Source organism: Mirounga angustirostris, unplaced genomic scaffold (genome assembly GCF_029215605.1).
Source record: "Mirounga angustirostris isolate CCGP_5_RB_7025 unplaced genomic scaffold, mMirAng1.0.hap1 SCAF_11, whole genome shotgun sequence".
In the NCBI taxonomy this organism is placed as follows: domain Eukaryota; kingdom Metazoa; phylum Chordata; class Mammalia; order Carnivora; family Phocidae; genus Mirounga; species Mirounga angustirostris.
Window position 1 is genome coordinate 126,370,175 of NW_026991719.1, and position 21,877 is coordinate 126,392,051.

At 42.8% G+C, this 21,877-nt stretch overlaps 1 protein-coding gene, 1 non-coding gene and 1 pseudogene across 6 annotated transcripts in view; 1 reads left to right on the forward strand and 2 right to left on the reverse strand.

The window, feature by feature from the left end:
• GAB3 (GRB2 associated binding protein 3) overlaps positions 1-21,877 on the reverse strand; it is a 95,246-nt gene that overhangs the window by 28,350 nt on the left and 45,019 nt on the right. For 3 of the 5 annotated variants that reach the window (XR_010406288.1, XM_064574769.1, XM_064574771.1), the window contains exons 2-4: positions 20,271-20,574; positions 17,689-17,890; positions 16,788-17,242 (exon numbers count right to left, since the gene is read on the reverse strand). Coding sequence is in view for 4 of the 5 variants with exons in the window: in XM_064574769.1 (XP_064430839.1) it covers positions 16,788-17,242; positions 17,689-17,890; positions 20,271-20,574 (961 nt within the window). In the remaining variant the exon portion in view is untranslated. The remainder of the gene's footprint in view (positions 1-16,787; positions 17,243-17,688; positions 17,891-20,270; positions 20,575-21,877) is intronic. The other 2 variants (XM_064574770.1, XM_045884536.3) reach the window with 1 other exon arrangement.
• LOC123851050 (eIF5-mimic protein 2-like) lies at positions 6,167-7,503 on the forward strand (annotated as a pseudogene).
• LOC123851324 (U6 spliceosomal RNA) lies at positions 9,442-9,548 on the reverse strand. Its single transcript, XR_006792542.1, has one exon. It is a non-coding gene; the product is annotated as a U6 spliceosomal RNA (small nuclear RNA).

Genomic DNA, 21,877 nt, shown 5'->3' on the forward strand with positions numbered 1-21,877 from the left:
ATATATATGTATACATACACACATATTTTTATTTCTTTATATATTCCTTTTTAACACAAATGGTACCATATTATACTCCCAATTCTGCAACTTGATTTTTTCACTTAATATCTTGGAGATCAGGGCAGAGAAACACAATCAAGAATTTCTTCATTCTTTTATTCACTGGTATTGTGTTTCATTCTACAGATGGATCATAATTTGAGTATTCCTCTAATATTAGGCATCAATTTTATTTCTAACACTTTGCTTTAAAACAAATGATAGGGGGCACCTGGGTAGCTCAGTCGGTTAAGCATCTGCCTTCGGCTCAGGTCATGATCCCAGGGTCCTGGGATTGAACTCTGTGTCCGGCGGGAGCCTGATTCGGGAGCCTGCTTCTCCCTCTCCCTCTGCCTGCCCCTCCCCCTACTTGTGCTCACTCTCTCTCTGTCAAATAAATTAATAAAATCTTAAAACAACAACAACAATAACAACAACAAAGGATAGGGGCACCTGGGTGGCTCAGTCGTTTAACTGTCTGACTCTTGATTTTGGCTCAGGTCATGATCTCAGGGTTCTGGCATTGAGCCCAGCATGGGGTTCCATGCTCAGCGGGGAGTCTGCTTCTCCCTCTGCTCCTCCCCAGCTCGTGCTCTCTCTCTCTCAAATAAATAAATAAATACATAAATAAATAAATCATTAAAACAAAGGACAGAAATGGTTGAAGAAATAGACATAATGAGATAAGAATTGAATGACTGTACTCAGGGAAAAAAGTGAAGAGAAAGATAAAACCAGTCTCAGAGATGAAGCCTAAGTCACAAGATTCCCAGGGAAAAAGATTCAAGTGAAAATTCAATAAATGCCATTGAAGAAATGCCAGAAAACAGCTAAGAGAATAAAAAAGAAAAAGAATCACAGAAAAAAAATGGTTGAAATAGAAGACAGGCAAACAAGATGCAGTATACATTTTATTATTAGATTCCTCATAGAAGGAAAACCAAACAATGGTATAGTACTAATATTAAAAACTATAATCCAAGAAAAAGTCCACAGATAAAGTAACACCTGACGCTGCATATTGAAAGGGCCCACCAAGTACCTGGATTAACTGGCTGGTCAATTTTACCTAAAATGGTAAATTCTATTACAACGGCTATATTGATAAAATGCCAGAATAAAAATAAATAAATTAGGGACGCCTGAGTGGCTCAGTCGGTTAAGCGACTGCCTTTGGCTCAGTTCATGATCCCGGGGTCCTGGGATCGAGCCCCACGTTGGGCTCCCTGCTCGGCGGGGAGCCTGCTTCTCCCTCTCCCTCTGCTGCTCCCCCTGCTTGTGCTCTTTCTCTCTCGCGACCTCTCTAACAAATAAATAAAATCTTTTTTTTTTAAGATTTTATTTATTTATTTGACAGAGAGAGACACAGCGAGAGAGGGAACACAAGCAGGGGGAGTGGGAGAGGGAGAAGCAGGCTTCCCGTGGAGCAGGGAGCCCGATGCGGGGCTCGATCCCAGGACCCTGGGATCATGACCTGAGCCAAAGGCAGACGCTCAACGACTGAGCCACCCAGGCGCCCCACAAATAAATAAAATCTTTTTAAAAAACTAATTAATTAATTAAATACCCAGTTCAAAGCTAGAGAAAGAACAACAGAGAAAACCAAAAGACATTACAAAATAAAGATAAAAGAAAACAATAGAGTGTAGAGAAAGAGTAGACTTAATTTTTTTTTTAAGATTTTATTTATTTATTTGGGAGAGAATGAGAGAGAGCATATGAGAGGGGGGAGGGTCAGAGGGAGAAAGAAGCAGACTCCCTGCCGAGCAGGGAGCCCGATGCGGGACTCGATCCAGGGACTCCAGGATCATGACCTGAGCCGAAGGCAGTCGCTTAACCAACTGAGTCACCCAGGCGCCCCAAGAGTAGACTTAATTTTTTTTTTTAAAGATTTTATTTATTTATTTGACAGAGAGAGACACAGTGAGAGAGGGAACACAAGCAGGGGGAGTGGGAGAGGGAGAAGCAGGCTTCCCGCGGAGCAGGGAGCCCGATGCGGGGGCTCGATCCCAGGACCCTGGGATCATGACCTGAGCCGAAGGCAGATGCTTAACAACTGAGCCACCCAGGCGCCCCGAGTAGACTTAATTTTAAAAAACAAAATCTTTGGGGTGCCTGGCTGGTTCAGTCGGTGGAGCTTGTGACTCTTGATCTCAGGGCTGTGAGTTCAAGCCCCACGTTAGGTGCAGAGATTACTTAAAAATAAAATCTTAAAAAAAAAAATCAAAATCTTTGTTTTCTGGAGAAAAAAATAACCAAAAGGCAACCGACTAGTCAATCTAATCAATAAGGGGGGCGGGGGTAAGCACAAATATCCAAATAAGAACTGAAAAGGATCAAGTTATCACTGAAGCACAGGAAATTAAAAGAAACACAGAGACAATTCTGTACCAATTTCTATAAAATTTTAAAATCTAAATGAAATGGATAATTTCCTAGGAAAATAAAGTATACCAAAAGTGACCCAAATAGGAATAGAAACCTTGGGGCACCTGGGTGGCTCAGTCGTGAAGTGTCTGCCTTCCACTCAGGTCATGATCCCAGGGTTCTGGGATGGAGCCCCGCATGGGGCTCCCTGCTCGGCGGGAAGCCTGCTTCTCCCCCTCCCACTCCCCCTGCTTGTGTTTCCTCTCTCGCTGTCTCTCTTCCAAATAAATAAATAGAATCTTAAAAAAAAAAAAAAGGAATAGAAATCTTACACATATAAAGTACTACAGAATAGAAAAAATCACTATGGTGCTACCTCCCCCAAAGCACCAGGACCACATGATTTCCACAGAGAATTTTACCAACCTTTCAAAGACCAGTGCTACACAAATTGTTCCGAAGCATAGAAAAATAAAAACATATTTCTAATTCTTTTTATGAAGTATAACTTTGGCAGCTCAACCTGATCATGATAAAGCAAATCAGAAAACTACAGATTAATATCACTTGTGATTATCAATGTAAAAATCCTATATAAACTATCAGCAAACAGAGGAAGGGAGGACTATTAAATTGGTTGAAGAAAGAGCTCAGCAAAGCCATGCCACCAAAAGCAATGATAAAACAGTACATAACTATAAAAAAACAACTATTTGGGGACTCTTCAAATTTACCGAAAGCATACAACAAATTGGAAAGCATTTATTCAAGAAAAACTCCTGGATACCAGATAAGAATAGTGTGAGTCTGTGGCATTTGAGCTTGGGGAGCTCCCAACCCCCTCATGAAGACCAACAGCTCTGCTGTCCAAGGGGACTCATTTGATTTGGATCAAGCATATAAACACCCCACCCTCTAGGTGACCAGTGACAATCACGGTGAGCAGTAAACAAGTGGACCAGCCAGAAACACAGCAAGATGATCTAGGCAATGAGTCAAGCAAAGTGTACCTTGATGAAATCCCGCACTCCCTTGGCAGGTCTGGGAAGCTGTGTGGACGCACGAGGTACATTCATGTAGAAGAGGTCAAAGAGGTAGGTAGCTACATGAGGTCTTGCCCACATAGAAAGTAAGAGCTGGGACAGACTTGTAAACAGACTGAACTTTGAATGCATTTCCCATCCCATGCAGTGATCCGCTGGCAAAGGGTGGAAGCCTCGCTGGCTCAAGAGTTTCAGCATATACTCTGACCGACCACTGGCTGACCAGTAAACTATGCTGACCCAGACCTCTGGGAAGCCAGAATTAAAAATAAAAGTAAGGAACACAAAAGACAAAAACGAAGCAGAGATTTCAGCAGCTGCACATTGTGTGCAGAAGTAGTCTCCAGAAAATTAGTCTGAGTGTCATTAAACAAACATACACCATAATAACAAATCCTAGGTGGAATCAGAATGCAGTTGCTATATTATCTAAAATAGCCAGTTTTTAAGGGCTCCTGACTAGCTCAGTCAGTAGAGCATGCCACTCTTGATCTCGGGATTGTAAATTTGAGCCCCAATTTGGAGATAGAAATTACTTAAATAAAAATCTTTAAAATAGTCAGTTTTCTTTTTTTTTTAAAGATTTTATTTATTTATTTGAGAGAGAGAGAAAGAGTACACAGAGGAGAGTAAGAGGGAGAAGCAGGCTTCCCACTGAGCAGGGAGCCCGATGCGGGGCTCAATCCCAGGACCCTGAGATCATGACCTGAGCCCAAGGCAGACACTTAACCGACTGAGCCATCCAGGCGTCCCATTTAAAGAAATTTTTATTTATTTTTTTTTAAAGATTTTATTTATTCATTAGAGAGGGAGAGAGAGCACACAAGCAGGGGGAGAGGCAGAGGGAGAGGGAGAAGCCGACTCTCCGCTGAGCTGTGAGCCCGACATGGGACTCGATCCCAGGACCTGGAGATCATGACCTGAGCCGAAGGTAGACGCTGAACTGACTGAGCCACCCAGGTGTATCTAAAATAGTCGGTTTTCAACAAAAAATTAAAACAGACACAAAGAAGGGGTAAAATAATGATCCATACACAGGAAAAAAAATCAGTCAATAAAAACTGTCTCTGAAAAGTTCTAGATATTGGAATTAGCAGGAAAGACTTCAAAACTATTACTTTTTTAAGAGTTTATTTATTTGAGAGAGAGGGAGAAAGAGAGAGCACAAGCAGGGGGAGAGGGAGAAGTAGACTCCCTGCTGAGCAAGGGACCTGATGCAGGACTCGATCCCAGGACCCTGAGATCATGACCTGAGCCAAAGGCAGCTGCTTAACGACTGAGCCACCCAGACACCCAAAACTGTTATTATTAATATGTTCAAAGAACCAAATGGAAACCATGTTCAAAAAATTGCAAGATAGGGGCACCTGGGTGGCTCAGTCGGTTAAATTGCCTATTCTGGATTCCAGCTCAGGTCATGATCTTGGGGTCCTGGGATAGAGCTCTGCATCAGGCTCTGCATTCAGCAGGGAGTCTGCTTCAGGATTCTCTCTGTCCTTCTCCCTCTCCCCTGCAAATGAATAAATAAATCCTTAGGGGTGCCTGGGTGGCTCAGTCATTAAGCATCTGCCTTTGGCTCAGGTCATGGTCCCAGGGTCCTGGGATCGAGCCCTATGCCTGGCTCCCTGCTCAGTAGGGAGTCTGCTTCTCCCTCTCTCCCTGCCCCTCCACCTTGCTCATGCTCTCTCTTGCTATCTCTCTCAAATAAATAAAATCTTTAAAATAAATAAATAAATCTTTAAAAAAAGTTGTAAGATAATATAACAATGACTCATCAATAAGAAGTTAGAAATTGGAAAAAAGCAAATGGAATTTTGGAGTTGAAAAGTACAATAACTACAATATAAATTCACAAGAAGTCCTCAAGAGAAGATGTGAACTGATAGAAAAATCAATGAACTCCAAATAGATCAATATAAATTGTCCAGTTTGAAAAAGAAATAATGAGAATGAAGAAAAACGAACAAAGCCTCAAAGACTTGTCACCATCACGTGTACTAACATACATGTAATTAGAGTCCTACAAGGAGAGGAGAGAAGGGAGGAAAAAAAAGGAGGTAATTCTTTTGAAGAAACAATGGCAGAATACTTCCCAAATTTGATGAAGAACATTAATCTACATCTAAGAAGCTCAAAGAACTCCAAGTAAGCTAAACACAAACACATCAATACCTAGACACATCATAGTCAAATGTTGAAAATCAAAGGCAAGGAGAAAATCTCGAATGCAGTAAGAGAAAACCAGCTCTCTAGGTACAAGAGAATCACAGTAAGATTAATAGCAGACTACTCATCGGAAACAATGGAAAGCCAGAAGGTAGTAGGATTAGAAATCCAAAATGCTCAAAGAAAAAAAATCTGTCAAACGAGAATTCTACATCTGGCATAACTGTATTTCAAAAATGAAGGTGAAATAAAAACATCCCCAGAGAAACAAAGATCGAGAGAACTTACTGCTAGCAGATCTTCCTTATAAGAAATACTAAAGGAAGACCCTAATACAGGTTGAAAGGGAAATGACACCAGATGGCAACGCAAACCCTCACAAAGAACTAAAGAGAATCATGTAGGGTAAATATAAAAGACTGTATAAGTATATAATTTTCTCATTTCTTCTCTTAACTGATTTAAAAGACAAACGCATAAAACAATAATCCAAAACTTATTTGGGGAGAAGAGACACCTCCACAGTTGCCGCCGCATCGGGGATTTCCGGCTCTTTTCTCGTCGCCTTAAATTCGGATGTCTTTTATGAATAATCAAACGCAGCAAAAGTCAGCGCTATCAGGCCAGCGTTTTAAAACCAGAAAAAACGATGAAAAAGAGAGGTATGACCATACTCAGTTTCAAGACTGTGCTATTCAAGGCTTCACTGAAACTGGTGCTGATTTGGAAGCAGTAGCAAAGTGTCTCGATGCTTCTGGAGCAAAACTTGATTACCGCCGACATGCAGAAACACTCTTGGACATTCTGGTGGCCGGCGGAACGCTGGCCCCACGCGGTATACTGGCGGATGACATGATGCGCGCAGATGTTTGTGTGTTCGCAGCACAAGAAGACCTGGAGACCATGCAAACATTTGCTCAGGTTTTTAACAAGTCAATCAGGCGCTACAAATACCTGGAGAAAGGTTTTGAAGATGAAGTAAAAAAGCTGCTGCAGTTCTTAAAGGGTTTTTCAGAGTCAGAGAAGAACAAGCTGGCTATGTTGATCGGTGTTCTTCTGGCTAATGGGACACTTAATGCATCCATTCTTAATAGCTTTTCTAATGAGAATTTGGTTAAAGAAGGGGTTTCAGCAGCTTTTGCCGTAAAGCTCTTTAAATCATGAATACATGAAAAAGATATCTATGCAGTAGCTGCAAGTCTTTTTTCCTGCCAATAAACATAGCGTTGAACACTTCACCAAGTATTTCACTGAGGCAGGCTTGAAAGAACTTTCAGAATATGTTCAGAATTAGCAAACCCGAGAGCTCGAGAGGAACTCCAGAAAGAACTGCAAGAACAGATGTCCTGTGGTGATCCATGTAAGGATATAATTTCGTATGTCAAGGAGGAGATGAAAACAAAAACAAAAACAACATCCCAGAACCCGTTGTCATTGGAATAGTCTGGTAGCAGAGCAAGCCATCAGGCACTTGAATAAATACAGCCCTTTACTTGCTGCCTTTACTACCCAAGGTCAGTCTGAGCTGACTGTTACTGAAGATTCAAGAGTATTGCTATGACAACATTCATTTCATGACAGCCTTCCAGAACATAGTGGTGCTTTTTTATAAACCTGAAGTCCTGAGTGAAAAGCGCATTCTGAAGTTGTATAAAGATGCACATGTTGCAAAGGGGAGAAGTGTCTTCCTTGAGCAAATGAAAAAGTTTGTAGAGTGGCTCAAAGGTGTTAAAGAAGAATCTGAGTCTGAAGCTGAAGAAGGTGACTGAATTTTGAAACTACACCCTCAGTAAAGCGAACAGGCATTGTAGATAAAATGTCATGTCTCATGTGTCCTGGTTCGTGCATCTTCCTACCTCCCTATATCAAGCACGATGTAAGGGCGTTCATGGCAAATTTTAACGGTTTCTACGGTTACTGGAAATGTTGGGTTTAGTTTCTAAAACCAGGGTTTTTTTAAGGTTTTATTTATTTATTTGACAGAGAGAGAGACAGTGAGAGAGGGAACACAAGCAGGGGGAGTGGGAGAGGGAGAAGCAGGCTCTCTGCCGAGCAGGGAGCCCGATGCGGGGCTCGATCCCAGGACCCCAGGATCATGACCTGAGCCGAAGGCAGACGCTTAATGACTGAGCCACCCAGGCGCCCCTAAATAAATAAAATCTTAAAGAAAAAGATAAAACTTAAAAAAAAGAAAAAGGACATCCTTTTATATAACTGCAGTGCTTTTTATCAAATTCAGCAAATTCGACATTGATATAATATTATTATCTAATATAAGCAGAGAACTACCTGACTTTTTTACAAATATGAACCATTGCATTGAATGGATATAGAATAATGTATTTAACCATGTCTCTATTAATGAACATTAAGGTTAATTCCAATCTTTCACAATTTTCAATCACCAACCATGTACACATATAATTTTCTACATGTGAAAGCATTTTTTTTCTTAAGATTCTATTTATTTATTTGAGAGAGAGACAGACAGCATGAGAGAGAGCAAGCACCAGCAGAGGGGAAGGGCAGAGGCAGAGGGAGAAGCATGCTCCCCGCGGAGCAGGGAGCGGGGCTCTATCCCAGGACCCTGGGATCATGACGTCATCTAAGCCAAAGGCAGCCACCGAAGCGACTGAGCCACCCAGGTGCCCCATTTCTGTAGGTAAAATTGCCCTTCACAGGAGTTAAACCAATCTACACCATCTACCAAAATTACAAATACTATACAGTCCCCATTCAAACACTGCTGCTGTCCCAATACTGTCCTTAAGAGCAACTGTAGGCTACATTCCTAGAAGCGAAATTGCTGGGCCATAAGGTATGTTTCTACTAATGTAAAAAATCACCAAGATATATTCTTTTTAAAAATTTTAAAGTTTTTTAAAGATTTTATTTTGATCACCCAATGCCCATCACAAGTGCCCGCCTTCATCCCCATCACCTAGTTCACCCAACCCCTCACCCCACCTCCCCTCTGCTGACCACCAGTGTGTTCTCTATAGTTAAGAGTCTGTTTCTTGGTTTGTCTCTCTTTTTCCCTTTGCTCGTTTGTTTCTTAAATACCACATATGAGTGAAATCATATGCTATTTGTTTTTCTCTGACTGACTTATTTCACTTAGTATTATATTCTCTAGCTCTATCTATGTCATTGCAAATGACAAGATTTCATTCCTTTTTCTTATTTTAAAGTAATCTCTACAACCTAAGGCTCAAACTCATAACCCCAAGATCAAGAGTCGCATGCTCTACTGACTGAGCCAGCTAGGCGCCCCTCATTCTTTTTTATGGCTGAATAATATCCAAGATATATTCTTAAGAGGAATATCAATGGATACGGTAGAGTGTAAGAATGCTACTATTTGCATTAAAAAGTAGATTATATATGCATATTTTCTTGAATACCCAGAAAACTCTCAAGAAGGATATGGGTGATAGGGAAAGAGCAAACAGGAGACAGAGGTGGGCGCCTGGGTGGCTCAGTTGGTTAAGCGACTGCCTTCGGCTCAGGTCATGATCCTGGAGTCCCGGGATCGAGTCCCGCATCAGGCTCCCTGCTCGGCGGGGGGGTCTGCTTCGTCCTCTGACCCTATCCCCTCTCATGTGTTCTCTCTCTCTCATTCTCTCTCTCTCAAATAAATAAATAAAATCTTAAAAAAAAAAAAAACAGGAGACAGAGGTACAAAGGAGACTTTTCATTGTATAACTTTTTGCTTTCTGGAGGAGGAAGAATTGGGGGTAGGATTTGAAACCAGAAGGGCCCTCAGTTAGGTAGTCACTTATCAGAGCCTGTTTCTCCACCCATAAACATTAGAAAAGGAAAGCAAAATAAGGAATATTTCATTAATTTGCCAGTCATCCTTGTGCAGGGGCCATGCTGATCTTCTCTGTATCATTCCAATTTTAGTGTATGTGCTGCCAAAGTAAGCACTATGTACTTTCTTATAATAGTGAGTTTGAAATATAAATATTCCTTTAAAAATTAAATAAATGAGGGTGCCTGGGCGGCTCAGTTGGTTAAGCGACTGCCTTCGGCTCAGGTCATGATCCTGGAGTCCCAGGATCGAGTCCCGCATCGGGGTCCCTGCTCGGCGGGGAACCTGCTTCTCCCTCTGACCCTCCTCCCTCTCATGCTCTCTGTCTCTCATTCTCTCTCTCTCAAATAAATAAATGAAATCTTTAAAAAAAAAATTAAATGAAATTTGGACTCAAAATATGAGTTATACAGATTAGGCACAACCGAAGACAGACTTCAAAAATTCAAAGAAATTACTAGAATTCAGTACAAAGAGATGAAAGATGTAAAAGAGAATTCAAGAGACACACAAGACAGAGTGTGAAATCTATAATACATATAATTGGACCCCCAGAGGAAAAATAGGGACAATGGAGAGGCAATATTTGAAGATATAGTAACTGAATCTATAAGCCACAAAAAGAATTAAAATCATCCCAGAATGAAGTTAGGAGATGCCAGAAGCAATGATAAACTAGCAAAATACTTAATGTAAGTGAAGCTTAAAAAAAATGACTGTAGGGGCGCCTGGGTGGCTCAGTCGGTTAAGCGGCTCCCTTCGGCTCGGGTCATGATCCCAGGGTCCTGGGATCGAGCCCCGCATCAGGCTCCCTGCTCGGCGGGGAGCCTGCTTCTCCCTCTCCCACTCCCTCCTACTTGTGTTCCCTCTTTAGCTGTGTCTCTCTCTGTCAGATAAATAAATAAAATCTTTTTTAAAAAATGACTGTATAAAATAATACCAATGTTTATCCTATGGGATTTAAAGATAGAAGTAAAATATTACATGGTATACGCAAATAATGAATCATGGAACACTACATCAAAAATTAATGATGTAATGTACGATGATTAACATAACATAATAATAAAAAAATAAAATAATAAAATACTACATGGTATTAGTATATTAAGTTGGGAGAGGTAATTAGGTCTTAAGCATTCTAATGTCTTTGTATTACATTGGGAGAAGAGTAAGGATATTGATAAATTTCAGATATTAAGTATGCATGACAAAAATATAGAAGGTAATCACTAAAAGTAGAAATGGAATGTATAACTCCCAAATCAGTAGAGGTTACAACTGAAAAGAGGTAAAAAACAAAACTGAAAAGAGGTAGCAAACTCAATTCAGAAGAAAGCAAGGAATGAGATTACATGTAAGAAATTTTGTACAAACAGGAAAAACAGAAACCACAAAATAAAATGGTAAAAATGAATCTAATTAATGTAAATAGGTTAACCTTTCCAGTTAAAAGAGAAAGATTGTCAGAATAGATGAAAAATTTAAATAACAATACAAAAAATAGCTGTATGTTTTTTATAAGAAACGTATCTAAAATTTAGTCATGGAAAAGATGAAAGCCAAACAGTGAGAAAATACGTACCATGCCAATACTAACCTGTTGGTTAGTATTTATTAGTAGTATTTAGTACTTAATACAGGCATAGCTATGTTAATATCATATAAAATAGACTTTAAGACAAAAACATTACTAGAGAGTCATGACAAATTGATAAAAGTTTCAATTCACTAGGAAAATATAAAATCCTAAGACGTATGTAACTAATAACATAGCTTTTAATGATACACAGAAAAATCTGACAGAATTATAAAGGAGAAAGAGACACCCACTCTTCAATCATAGGGGTAGACTTGAACATACCTCTCGGTAACTGCTACAATAAAGGAAACAGAAAAACAGTGCAGAGAGAGGAGGGATGAATGACATGATCACTGAAGAACTTGACCTGAGTGACCTGCATAGAATACCTCACTGAGCAATTTCAGAGTATGCATACTTTTCAGGTATATTCAGATTATTCACAAAAATACCTGTGTATTGAGCTGCAAAGAAATCTCAAATTTCTAAGGACTGAACTAGAGGATGTTCTCTAACCAAAATATAATCAATGAGAAAAATCACTAGAAAATTCTCAGGTTTGGAAATTAAGAAATGCAGTTGTAAATAATGTATGGGGCAAAGAAGAGACCACAATGAAAACTAGAAAATATTTTGAATTGAATGAAAATGAAAATATGACATCTCAAAATGTGTGGGATGTGGCTAAGACAATGTTTACAGAAAATCTGTAGCCTTAAACATGTATGTTAGTTAAAAAAGAAAGGCAGAAATTCAATAAGCCACCCATCCATTAAAAGAATTTAGGGAAATATGCAAATTACCTCCAAGGACATACAACAGGAGTCAGGAAACTTTTTCTGGAAAGAACCAAATGGTATATATATATTTTTTACAACCCCTTAAAAGTGTAAAAACCATTCTTAGTTGGTGGGCTGTAAAAAAACAGGCTGTTGGTCAGATTTGGCCCATAGGCCACAGTTTGCTGACCCAAGAAGGAAGGACAGAATAAAGATATGAGCAAAAGTTTATGCAACAGAAAACAAATATACAACTGGAAAAAAATTCAACAAAGCCAAAATTTGTACTCTGGTAAACAAACAAACAAACAAAAAACAAAACAAAACAAAAACCAATGCAAAACAGGAGTGCCTGGCTGGCTCAGTGGGTAGAGCATGTGACTCTTGATCTAGGGATCGTGAGTACAAGCCGCATTTTGGGCGTAGAGCTTACTTGAAACAAAACAACTAGTAAAAATGATAAACTGCCAGCAAGACTGATTAAGAAAAACAGATGAAGGCCAACATTATGAATATCAGGAATGAAAAGAAACTATTATTACAGATCCTACAGATAGCAAGAGGCTATTATAATCAATTTTATGACAATAAATTTGAAAAATTAGGAGAAATAAACAGATTGCTTGAGAAATATAGAAAATCTGAATAGTCTATTAAAGACTAAAGAAAGAAACTGACTCCTTAATTTAAACATCTTTCCTCAAAGCAAACCCCATGTCCCAGGGGCTTTTCTAGTAAATTTTAGCAATCAACTAAGGTAGAAATAATACCAATCATACACAAATTTTTCTAAACACTAAAAAAGAAGAAAACTTTCTAGGTTGTTTTATGAAGTCAGCATAACCTTTTTCTCTCCTACCAAAACCTGACAGAGTTATCAGAAGAAAAGAAAAGTATAGGACAATCCCCCTCAGAAGCACAGATCAAAAAACAAGTTCAAAACATAATATGAGCAAAACAAATCTAGTAATTTATTTAAAGGATACCCTTTATGATGAAGTTGAGTTTATTTTAGGAATGCAAGGTTGGTTTGGCATTCAAAAAAAATCAACCAATAAACTTCCTCACATTAAGAAGATAAAAGAGAAAAATCATATGATCATAAAATGTTTCGGGGAGCCTGGGTGGCTCAGTCATTGAACGTCTGCCTTCGGCTCAGGTCATGATCCCAGGGTCCTGGGATCGAGCCCTGCATTGGGCTCCTTGCTCGGCGGGAAGCCTGCTTCTCCCTCTCCCACTCCCCCTGCTTGTGTTCCCTCTCTCGCTGTGTCTCTCTCTGTCAAATGAATGAATAAAATCTTAAAAAAATAAAAATAAAATAAAATAAAATGTTTCAACAAATTCAATATCCATTATGAGTTTTAAAAAATAACACTTGGGGGTGCCTGGGTGGCTCAGTTGGTTAAGCGACTGCCTTCGGCTCAGGTCATGATCCTGGAGTCCCGGGATCGAGTCCCGCATCGGGCTCCCCGCTCTGCAGGGAGTCTGCTCCTCCCTCTGACCCTCCCCCCTCTCATGTGCTCTCTCTCATTCTCTCTCTCTCAAATAAATAAATAAAATCTTTAAAAAAAAAAATTAAAAAAAATAACACTTGGCTAAGTAGTGTTATCAGAGAATGTCTTTAATCTACTGAATGGTATGAATGGTATTGACAAAAATCTGCAGGTCGCATTATAATGGTGAAACGCTGGAATAAGAGAAGGATCCTTGTTATGACCACTCAGATTCAGCAATGTCCTAGACTTCCTAGCCCAAGCAGGGACAGGAGAAAAAGTAAATGAAAGTATGTGTTATAAAAGATGAAATGCAGTTATTATTAGTATTTGCATGTGATATGATTGTAAACAAAGAAAATGCAACATAATCTCTAGTTTAGAAAAGCTAGATACAAAATCAAAACATCAAACTAAATTAATTTTTTAAAGATTTTATTTCTTCATTTGACAGAGAGAGAGAGAGAGAGCACAAGCAAGGGAATAGCAGAGGGAGAGGGAGAAGCAGGCTCCCTGCTAAGCAGGGAGCCCAACGTGGGGCTCTATCCCAGGATGCTGGGATCATGACTTGAGCCGAAGGCAGACGCTCACCAACAGAGCCACCCAGGTGCCCCAAAACTAAATTAATTTTTTTTAAAGTTTTATTTATTTATTTGACAGAGAGAGACAGCGAGAGAGGGAACACAAGCAGGGGGAATGGGAGAGGGAGAAGCAGGCTCCCGCTGAGCGGGCAGCCCGAGGCGTGGCTCAATCCCAGGACCCTGGGATCAGGACCTGAGCCCAAGGCAGACGCTTAACAACTCAGCCACCCAGGCACCCCTAAATTAATTTTTAGATAGTAGCAAAAAAGTTATTAAAATACCATTGACAATAACATTTAAAAAAGAAGAAATATGTGGAATTACGTTAATAAGAGATATGCAAGACTTCACTAAAAACTATAAATCAAATTATAGACAGAAATCAAATAAGACCTATATAAATGGAAGGATATTTCCTGTTCATGAGCTGAAAAACTCAACATTGTATGGATGTCAAATCTTCACAAGTTGGATTTGTGTCTGTATGTTTGGAACCTGACCAGCTGACTCTAAACTTGGCCTAGAGGGGTGCCTGGGTGGCTCAGTCGTTAAGCATCTGCCTTTGGCTCAGGTCATAATCCCAGGGTCCTGGGATCAAGTCCCACATCGGGCTCCTTGCTCGGCGGGAAGCCTGCTTCTCCCTCTCCCACTCCCCCTGCTTGTGTTCCCTCTCTCGCTATCTCTCTCTGTCGAAAAAAAATAAATAAATAAAAAATAAACTTGGCCTAGAATAGGCATGGTACTCTTTAAGAACAGATGGGAAGGGGGTGCCTGGGTGGCTCAGTTGGTTAAGCGACTGTCTTCAGCTCAGGTCATGATCCTGGAGCCCCAGGATCAAGTCCCGCATCGGGCTCCCTGCTCAGCAGGGAGTCTGCTTCTCCCTCTGACCCTCCCCCCTCTCATGCTCTCTCTCTATCTCATTCTCTCTCAAATAAATAAATAAAATCTTAAAAAAAAAAAAAAGAACAGAACGGGAAGACTTCAAGACAGAAATGTCAATAATTAAGGGATTGTGGCATTGGTGCAGACTGGACCATGGGGCCCAATGGGAGAGAAAGCAGAGCTGAGAGGCAGACCCTCCCATACACAGCATTTCCTTTATGGCAGGGGGGGCACTGGAGAGTGTTGGGAATTCGAGGGCCTTTGCAATCGAGGGTGCTGGGTCACTGGACAGAGATCCATGTGGACAATAATGAACCTTGACTCCACTCTGCTGTTACACACAACCATTGATTCCAGGGAGACCTCAACGGGCTAGGCAGAATAATCAATTTGACGTACTCCCTCTGCTTTATTGGATCCATTTTGCTTCTATCCATCACTGTCGTTTTGGGTCTTTGTTTCATGGTCAAAACCTCTGTGGTTTTTTTTTTTTTTTAAGATTTTATTTATTTATTTGACAGAGAGAGACAGCAAGAGAGAGAACACAAGGAAGGGGGAGTGGGAGAGGGAGAAGCAGGCTTCCCGCCGAGCAGGGAGCCCGATGCGGGGCTCAATCCCAGGACCCTGGGATCATGACCTGAGCCGAAGGCAGATGTTTAACGACTGAGCCACCCAAGCGCCCCAAAACCTCTGTTTCAATGAGTTTCATTTTGATGAGACTTTGTTGCTTTCATGTAAAAGAATACAACCTAATTGTTTTAGGTCTGTCTTGAAATTTTAAATTATTTCAATGTTTTGTTCTCCAATTTGAGACCTTTTTAAAAAGATTTCATAAGTGGGCGCCTGGGTGGCTCGGTTGGTTAAGCGACTGCCTTCAGCTCAGGTCATGATCCTGGAGTCCGTGGATCGAGTCCTGCATCAGGCTCCCTGCTCGGCAGGGAGTCTGCTTCTCCCTCTGGCCCTCCCCCCTCTCATGCTCTCTGTCTCTCATTCTCTCTCTCTCAGATAAATAAATAAAATCTTAAAAAAAAAAAAGATTTTATAAGTAACCTCTACACCCAATGTGGGGCTTCAACTTACAAACCCAAGATCAAGAGTCGCATGCTCTCCCAACTGAGCCAGTCAGGCACTCCTTCAATTTCACTTTCCAAAATCTGCTTACATACTCTTTCAGTTTTCCCCTTTTGCCCACTGTTCACTGTCAGCACGTTAGGACCCTTTGTGTACTCAGCTACACTCATCTCATCGAGGTTGGCAGAAAGTAACGTGTAAAGGTCGCATCACTCGGGGCACTGGGGGAGGTCTCTGCCAGAGTGCCTTAGCTCCACAGTCAGAATGAGAAATTGACACAATTTGAAATGGGTTTGCATTCCTTAAACTTGCAGAATTCTTTTAAGATATGACCTTATAGGTAGCAGTGTGGGAGTGATTACACTGATCCTATTTGGTTGGAACACTGGCGGGGGGGGGGGGGGGGGGGGGCGGGGGTGGAGAGAGGGAGGGAGAGGGGAGAGAGGAGGCAGCAAGGCAACCCCATCAGAATAAACAGCTTTACAGAGAAAGGCAAAAGAGGGCTCCAGGAGGGCATGCCAACAGACCAAGCTGATAGGGCTGGGTGAGAATTATCTTAATGGTGACAACTTGGTAAAAAGCTCTACCACTAAAACCTGGAAAGAACGTGTCAGGTGGGAGGAGGAATAGGGCCGATGGGATTGCTGGAAAAGAAAAGAGCTACGGTCTACCATCACACTTCTCACTAAGCACGTGAGAGCCAAAGAATGGAATCTGGCTGAACAGAGGCAAAATATATCACCTTCTGTACCGAGTGGGACCCTGAGTGATTCCAAACAAACACCAGGAGCTTAGTCTCAGGTAGGGAGCCCATCACACAGACAGAGGCATGGCTAAGGGACAAGGGCTCTGACTTCCTTCAGTGGCCACAGGGACCTAAGGATCTCTGCCGGTGGCCAGACTTGGGAGGACACAAGGAGTAAAGAGGAGGCAGGCTTCACTCTCACTGTCAGCATCCAACACTTACCTTTCCAGGTCCTCATGTTATCTAAACCGGAGAGAGAGATTCTTCTTGGTGCCATAGTGCACTCTGGCTTCTTGAGCTGCTTCTCTGGGCGCCGTTCAGAGAGATGGCTTGGCTTCGGGGGGCGGGGAGGTGGCATGTTGGACATGAGGTCTAGTTCTTTTGCCTCATAGGGCAAGGAACCTTGGTTTTTATCTACCTGAATGGTGGAATTTAAGGAAGTTTCTGGCAATGGTGAAGAACAGTGATCCCTGGTTGGCCCATTGATATCTCTGCTCCATATCAGGGCAGCCTGAGGCCTCAGGGAAGGCGCCTTCTGAGAGCCACTCCCATGGCGTGAGGGGTGGGCCAAGTTACTGGGGGGCACGGGCTGCAGGCAGTCAACAAAAACGTCATCAAATGAAGTCTGTTCCAATGAGCGGTCTGAGTTTGACCAGCTATCACATCTGGTGGGCAGACTGCGGGGAAAAAAGCATATAAATGTGACTGAAATGGAGCAAGTCCCTGGCAGAAGTCAGAAGAGGAAGGCCACCTATCCACGACAAAACCCATGCTGGTCTCTTTCCCATGCTTCCATATTCCCTCCACAGCCCTCACCAATCCCTGGATGCAGGAACCAATGGTTTGTTGATTTTTGTCATCCTATTGGTGTCAGATACATATGAAAATTCAAGGTTAGACATGAAAGCCACATGCATGACTCAGCCCTCATAGTGGTTGATGGTGATCTGTCCCCACCTTGGCTGCCGCAGGAAGAGGTGAGGGGAGACACACCCGCTAGCAGATGCTACAGCTAAATGGACTGATTTGGTCAGGCATGCTGAGCACACATGTCAGCACTAGAGCCCGCCAGAGAAGGCAGCGGAGGTTCCACAGACACAGAGAGACGTGCACATGAGCATACCTGGTGTGCCGCGGTCTTCCAGTCTCACAGTTGGACAGAATCAGATAATCAGGAAGGGAGAGAAACTCTGACTCACTTCTGCTTTCCTCGGCGGCTACGGAATTCGTGCTTAGGTCATCTCTCGGCAAGGAGGTGGGAAGGGAGCTGGCAGGGGATGGCTGGAGGGAGCAGGGCATGCGAGAGAAGCTCTCCATGGAATCTGCTGGAGAAATCATTTCCTGGGTTAACGTTTAAGAATGGCTATAGCACTCACTCACAAATCTCAAACAGCATCTACGAGGCCAAATAGAAGATGCAAATCACAGCTGGTGTTTGTACTGATGGAGGAGACCATTTCCCCAAGCTATAAACAATGTCTGGGGAAGAAGGCCAATGTTCCAAGACTGAAGTGTTGAATCAATTAAGAGTAAAAAAAGCCAAGCATTCTTGGCCTAAAAATCTGCAGTAACATAGTCTACTCACAGCTTCTTTATGGCTCTCGGCCGTAGCCCTGCATTACTGTTTATTCACTCAACAAATACACACACACACACACACACGTATATTTATGCATAACATGTATGTACATACTTACATATGCATGTGTGCAGATATGTACATCTGCATATGCAGATATATGGGCATTTCTGTCTAGGCAGAATACCTCCTATTGCACCTACTATGCGCGCAGAACTGTTCTAACTCTGCCAAGACAGACTCTGCCTTCACTGGAGTCTACAGTCCGCTAGAGGAGACAGACAAATAAAACATAAATAAAGAATAATGGTAATGATGTGTAAGGAAAAGGAAAGAAAGAAATAGGGTGTGATGGCTGGTAAAGCCGACATTTCTCAAGGAGCATGATATTCAGAGACTTCCAATGAAAAGCCGGCTTTTATTTCCCTTTGAACCATGCTGGCAGAAGTTCAGGATTCCTGAGTCCGAGTGGCCAAGAACTGCCTGAGTTCAAGTCCAGGCTCTACTGGAACCGTAGGCCTGCTACCTACCTGCTGCAAGTTTCCTTCTTTGTAAAGTACATACACCACAAAATCGCTCTGAGGATAAGCTGAGCTAATACACAAGAGCATTTAGCAGAGCTCCTGGCTACAGTGCACATGATGCGTTGACTAGCTAGGGTTGCTGGATACAGGACCAAACACTGTATGTTAAAAGCCACAAGAAAGGCCTCTGGGCGTGGTTCTCAGATGAAGAGGACTCTACTCTTACATCCTCTTAAAAACTAAGGGGGGGGTGGGGTATAGGGAATGATAAAGATCATAGGGGGTGGTTTCTGGCTTCCTCCAAATTCCCACCAGACCTGTCCACTTTCTGCCTGGTGTCTGACTCATTCCTGTTCCACTTTGGATACTGGGAAACATGTTATATATCTATGTTTTAGGATAACTCCCGGATGAGGAAAGAAATAGAGGAGACACATAACATTGCACACGGATATCTATGTAGTTTGGGCTGAAGGTAGGGACTAAGGTGGCAGAGAGCGAGCGGCAAGCCTGGAAGAATTGGTCAGGGACAGTCTGTTTGCACTGAGTTGGACTCTGGCCGGGAAGGATTCACTGCAACTTTGCAAGTAAGCTTCATCTGTTGTAGCAAGGATAAAGAGCTTGCCATCACTTCATTTCCTTTTATTTCAGTGCTTTTGAAGCTCAGTAATGTGACTGAATAGCTAACTGCACTTACTAAGCTTCCCAGGTTCATGAAAAGAAAAGGATTTTGTCCTCAGGAAGCACACGGTTCTGTGCCACCCTAGAGAGCTGCAGCTGACTCCCCACCGCCACCTAGCGTTCCAGTGTGTGTTTCTGTGGCAGGTGATAAGCATACAGTAAGGGTGGAGACGTTGAAGCCATTGGCCACTGGAACTTAGGACTGATTAACATGCTAAAGGAAATCAGAGTCAAGATCTCAAGAGGTTGAGGATCAGGGGCTCTCCAGCAAACTCCATGAAGGTAAGTGAAATGTAACGCTAGGTGCACAATACATAGGAATACATGTGCTTGCATGTGTATGAAAGAGAGAGCAAGAGTGAGCAAGCCCAGGAGTGGCCCAGGGCAACCTCAGAGCTAATTTGTCCTGCACACAGCTCAAGCCGATTGGAGATATGAGAAATTCTTCCCTGCCTATGAGAAGTAGCTGAGTTCTGTCCTTCTACCTCCCCGGGCTGAACAACCCAGTCGACAACAGAAAAACTGGAGTTCTGTGAATTACTGAAAAACACTGATATTTAATATTTCCTGGAAATCAGCAGCAGCAACAGCGTGGGGAAAACCAGAGCCCTCCAGGACATCGTCACCCACATTCTACTTTTACTGCATCTGTTGTCTGTGGCTGATGCAAGCAAAGCTGTGGAGTGGCTTCAAAGCCACTGAAGTCACTTGTAACGTTCAGGATGTGGCACGTTCAGGCCTGAAATCTAGAACCAGGTGAAAGGAAGGCACCTCTAGCCGTGTACTTTGTGGGAACAATTCTGATATCAAGCAGCCTGTCCAGACACGCTTGAGGAGGCGGGCGGGCCTCGTCCCCGGCCCCTCCCGCGGCCACCCCCCGCACCCCCGCCCCGCGCACAGGAACCCCAGCTCTGCTCTCACCTGCGCCATCCTCCAGCTGGCCGAGGTTGCAGACCTGACTGATGCTGTACACCCACACCAGCATTTCCACCTCGGTCTTGGCCACCAGATAAAAGGTACGAGAAGTCGTCTTGACAATGAACACGAAGTTATTCTGAAACTCCTTCCGCACGAAGCCAGGGCCCACGTGCTTCCAGACGGCGCACTCGCTCAGGTCGATGGCGCGGATGGGCTTGCTCGAGTGCTTGCTCCTGTAGTACTCCAGCACGTCGGGGTTGCCGCTCATGCGGCCCCGCCGGAGGACAAACCAGCGCCTGCGCCAGGCCTGCGGAGAGGCGAAGCGACAGGGAGTTACTGCACCCACGGCGCTTGCTTCATGACAAGGACGGCAGAAAACTCAACAAGGAAATGCAAGTCCACCCAGCTTTGGATGAAACGACTAATGCACCATCTTCGAGTCTGTTTTATTCAATGACTGTAAGGACGGGTCCTCAGGACTGGAGTCGTACAATCGTCACCATGGATGCGGCAAAGGTACGTAAAAGAAACGGATGTATACTCACGCTGAAAAAAAACCTTAGTGACGAATAAGAAAGCTTTCTTACCACCATCCGGCTCAGTCCAAAAGCCAAGATCAGACATTCAAATCAGACACAGATGAGGAGTGCCCACCATTGTATCATCTAACACTGTTATTTAACTTCTAGAGAGTTGCTCAACAAGAAAGGAAGAATCATATACATTTGACTTCATCATCTGAAGTTGACGACTGTCTTTCTGTAAACCCCCAAGTGCTCTACCAGAACCCATTTAGTCTCCAAAAATATCCTATGGGAGAGGTAACTATTTTTATGTCCATTTTCTGTATGAGAACATTGAGGTTCAGAGAAATTAACTAAGGTGTCCAGCTGGAGGAAGGGATTTGAACTCAAGTGAGGATGGAAGAACTAGTAATGAGTGTGAGGTAAAAGAAAAAGTAGAGAGGGGGAGTATAGCCAATTCTTTAGGGATGTCTGACTATAAAGTGGGAGAGCTCTGGGCCAAAGGATTTTTTTAAATTTTATTTTAGAGACAGAGCAAACAGTGGGACGGGGAGAGGGAGAGGGAGAGAGAATCTAAAGCAGATTACACGCTGAGCACACAGCCCAACTCAGGGCTCAATCCCATGACTCTGAGGTCATGACCTAAGCCTAAACCAAGAGTTGGTCGCTCAACCGTATGTGCCACCCCAGTGCCCCCAAAGGATTTTTTAAAAAAGATTTTATTTATTTGACAGCAAGAGAGCACAAGTAGGGTGACCAGCAGAGGCAGAGGGAGAAGCAGGCTCCCCACTGAGCAGGGAGCCCGATGTGGGGCTCAATCCCAGGACCCTGGGATCGTGACCTGAGCCGAAGGCAGACGCTTAACGACTGAGCCACCCAGGTGCCCCTTGAATTTTTTTTTTTTTTTAAAGATGGAAGACACTTAAGCATTCACCTCGTAAATCACAGTGTTTCCCAATCCGGGATTGGGACGCCCCACAGGGCATCTGACGAGAGGCATGTTTTGCATGTCCTAAAGGTTGGGGGTGGAGCAGGACAGGAATTGTCTGGCCCAAAGCTATCATGCCCTGTTGAGAAACACTAAAA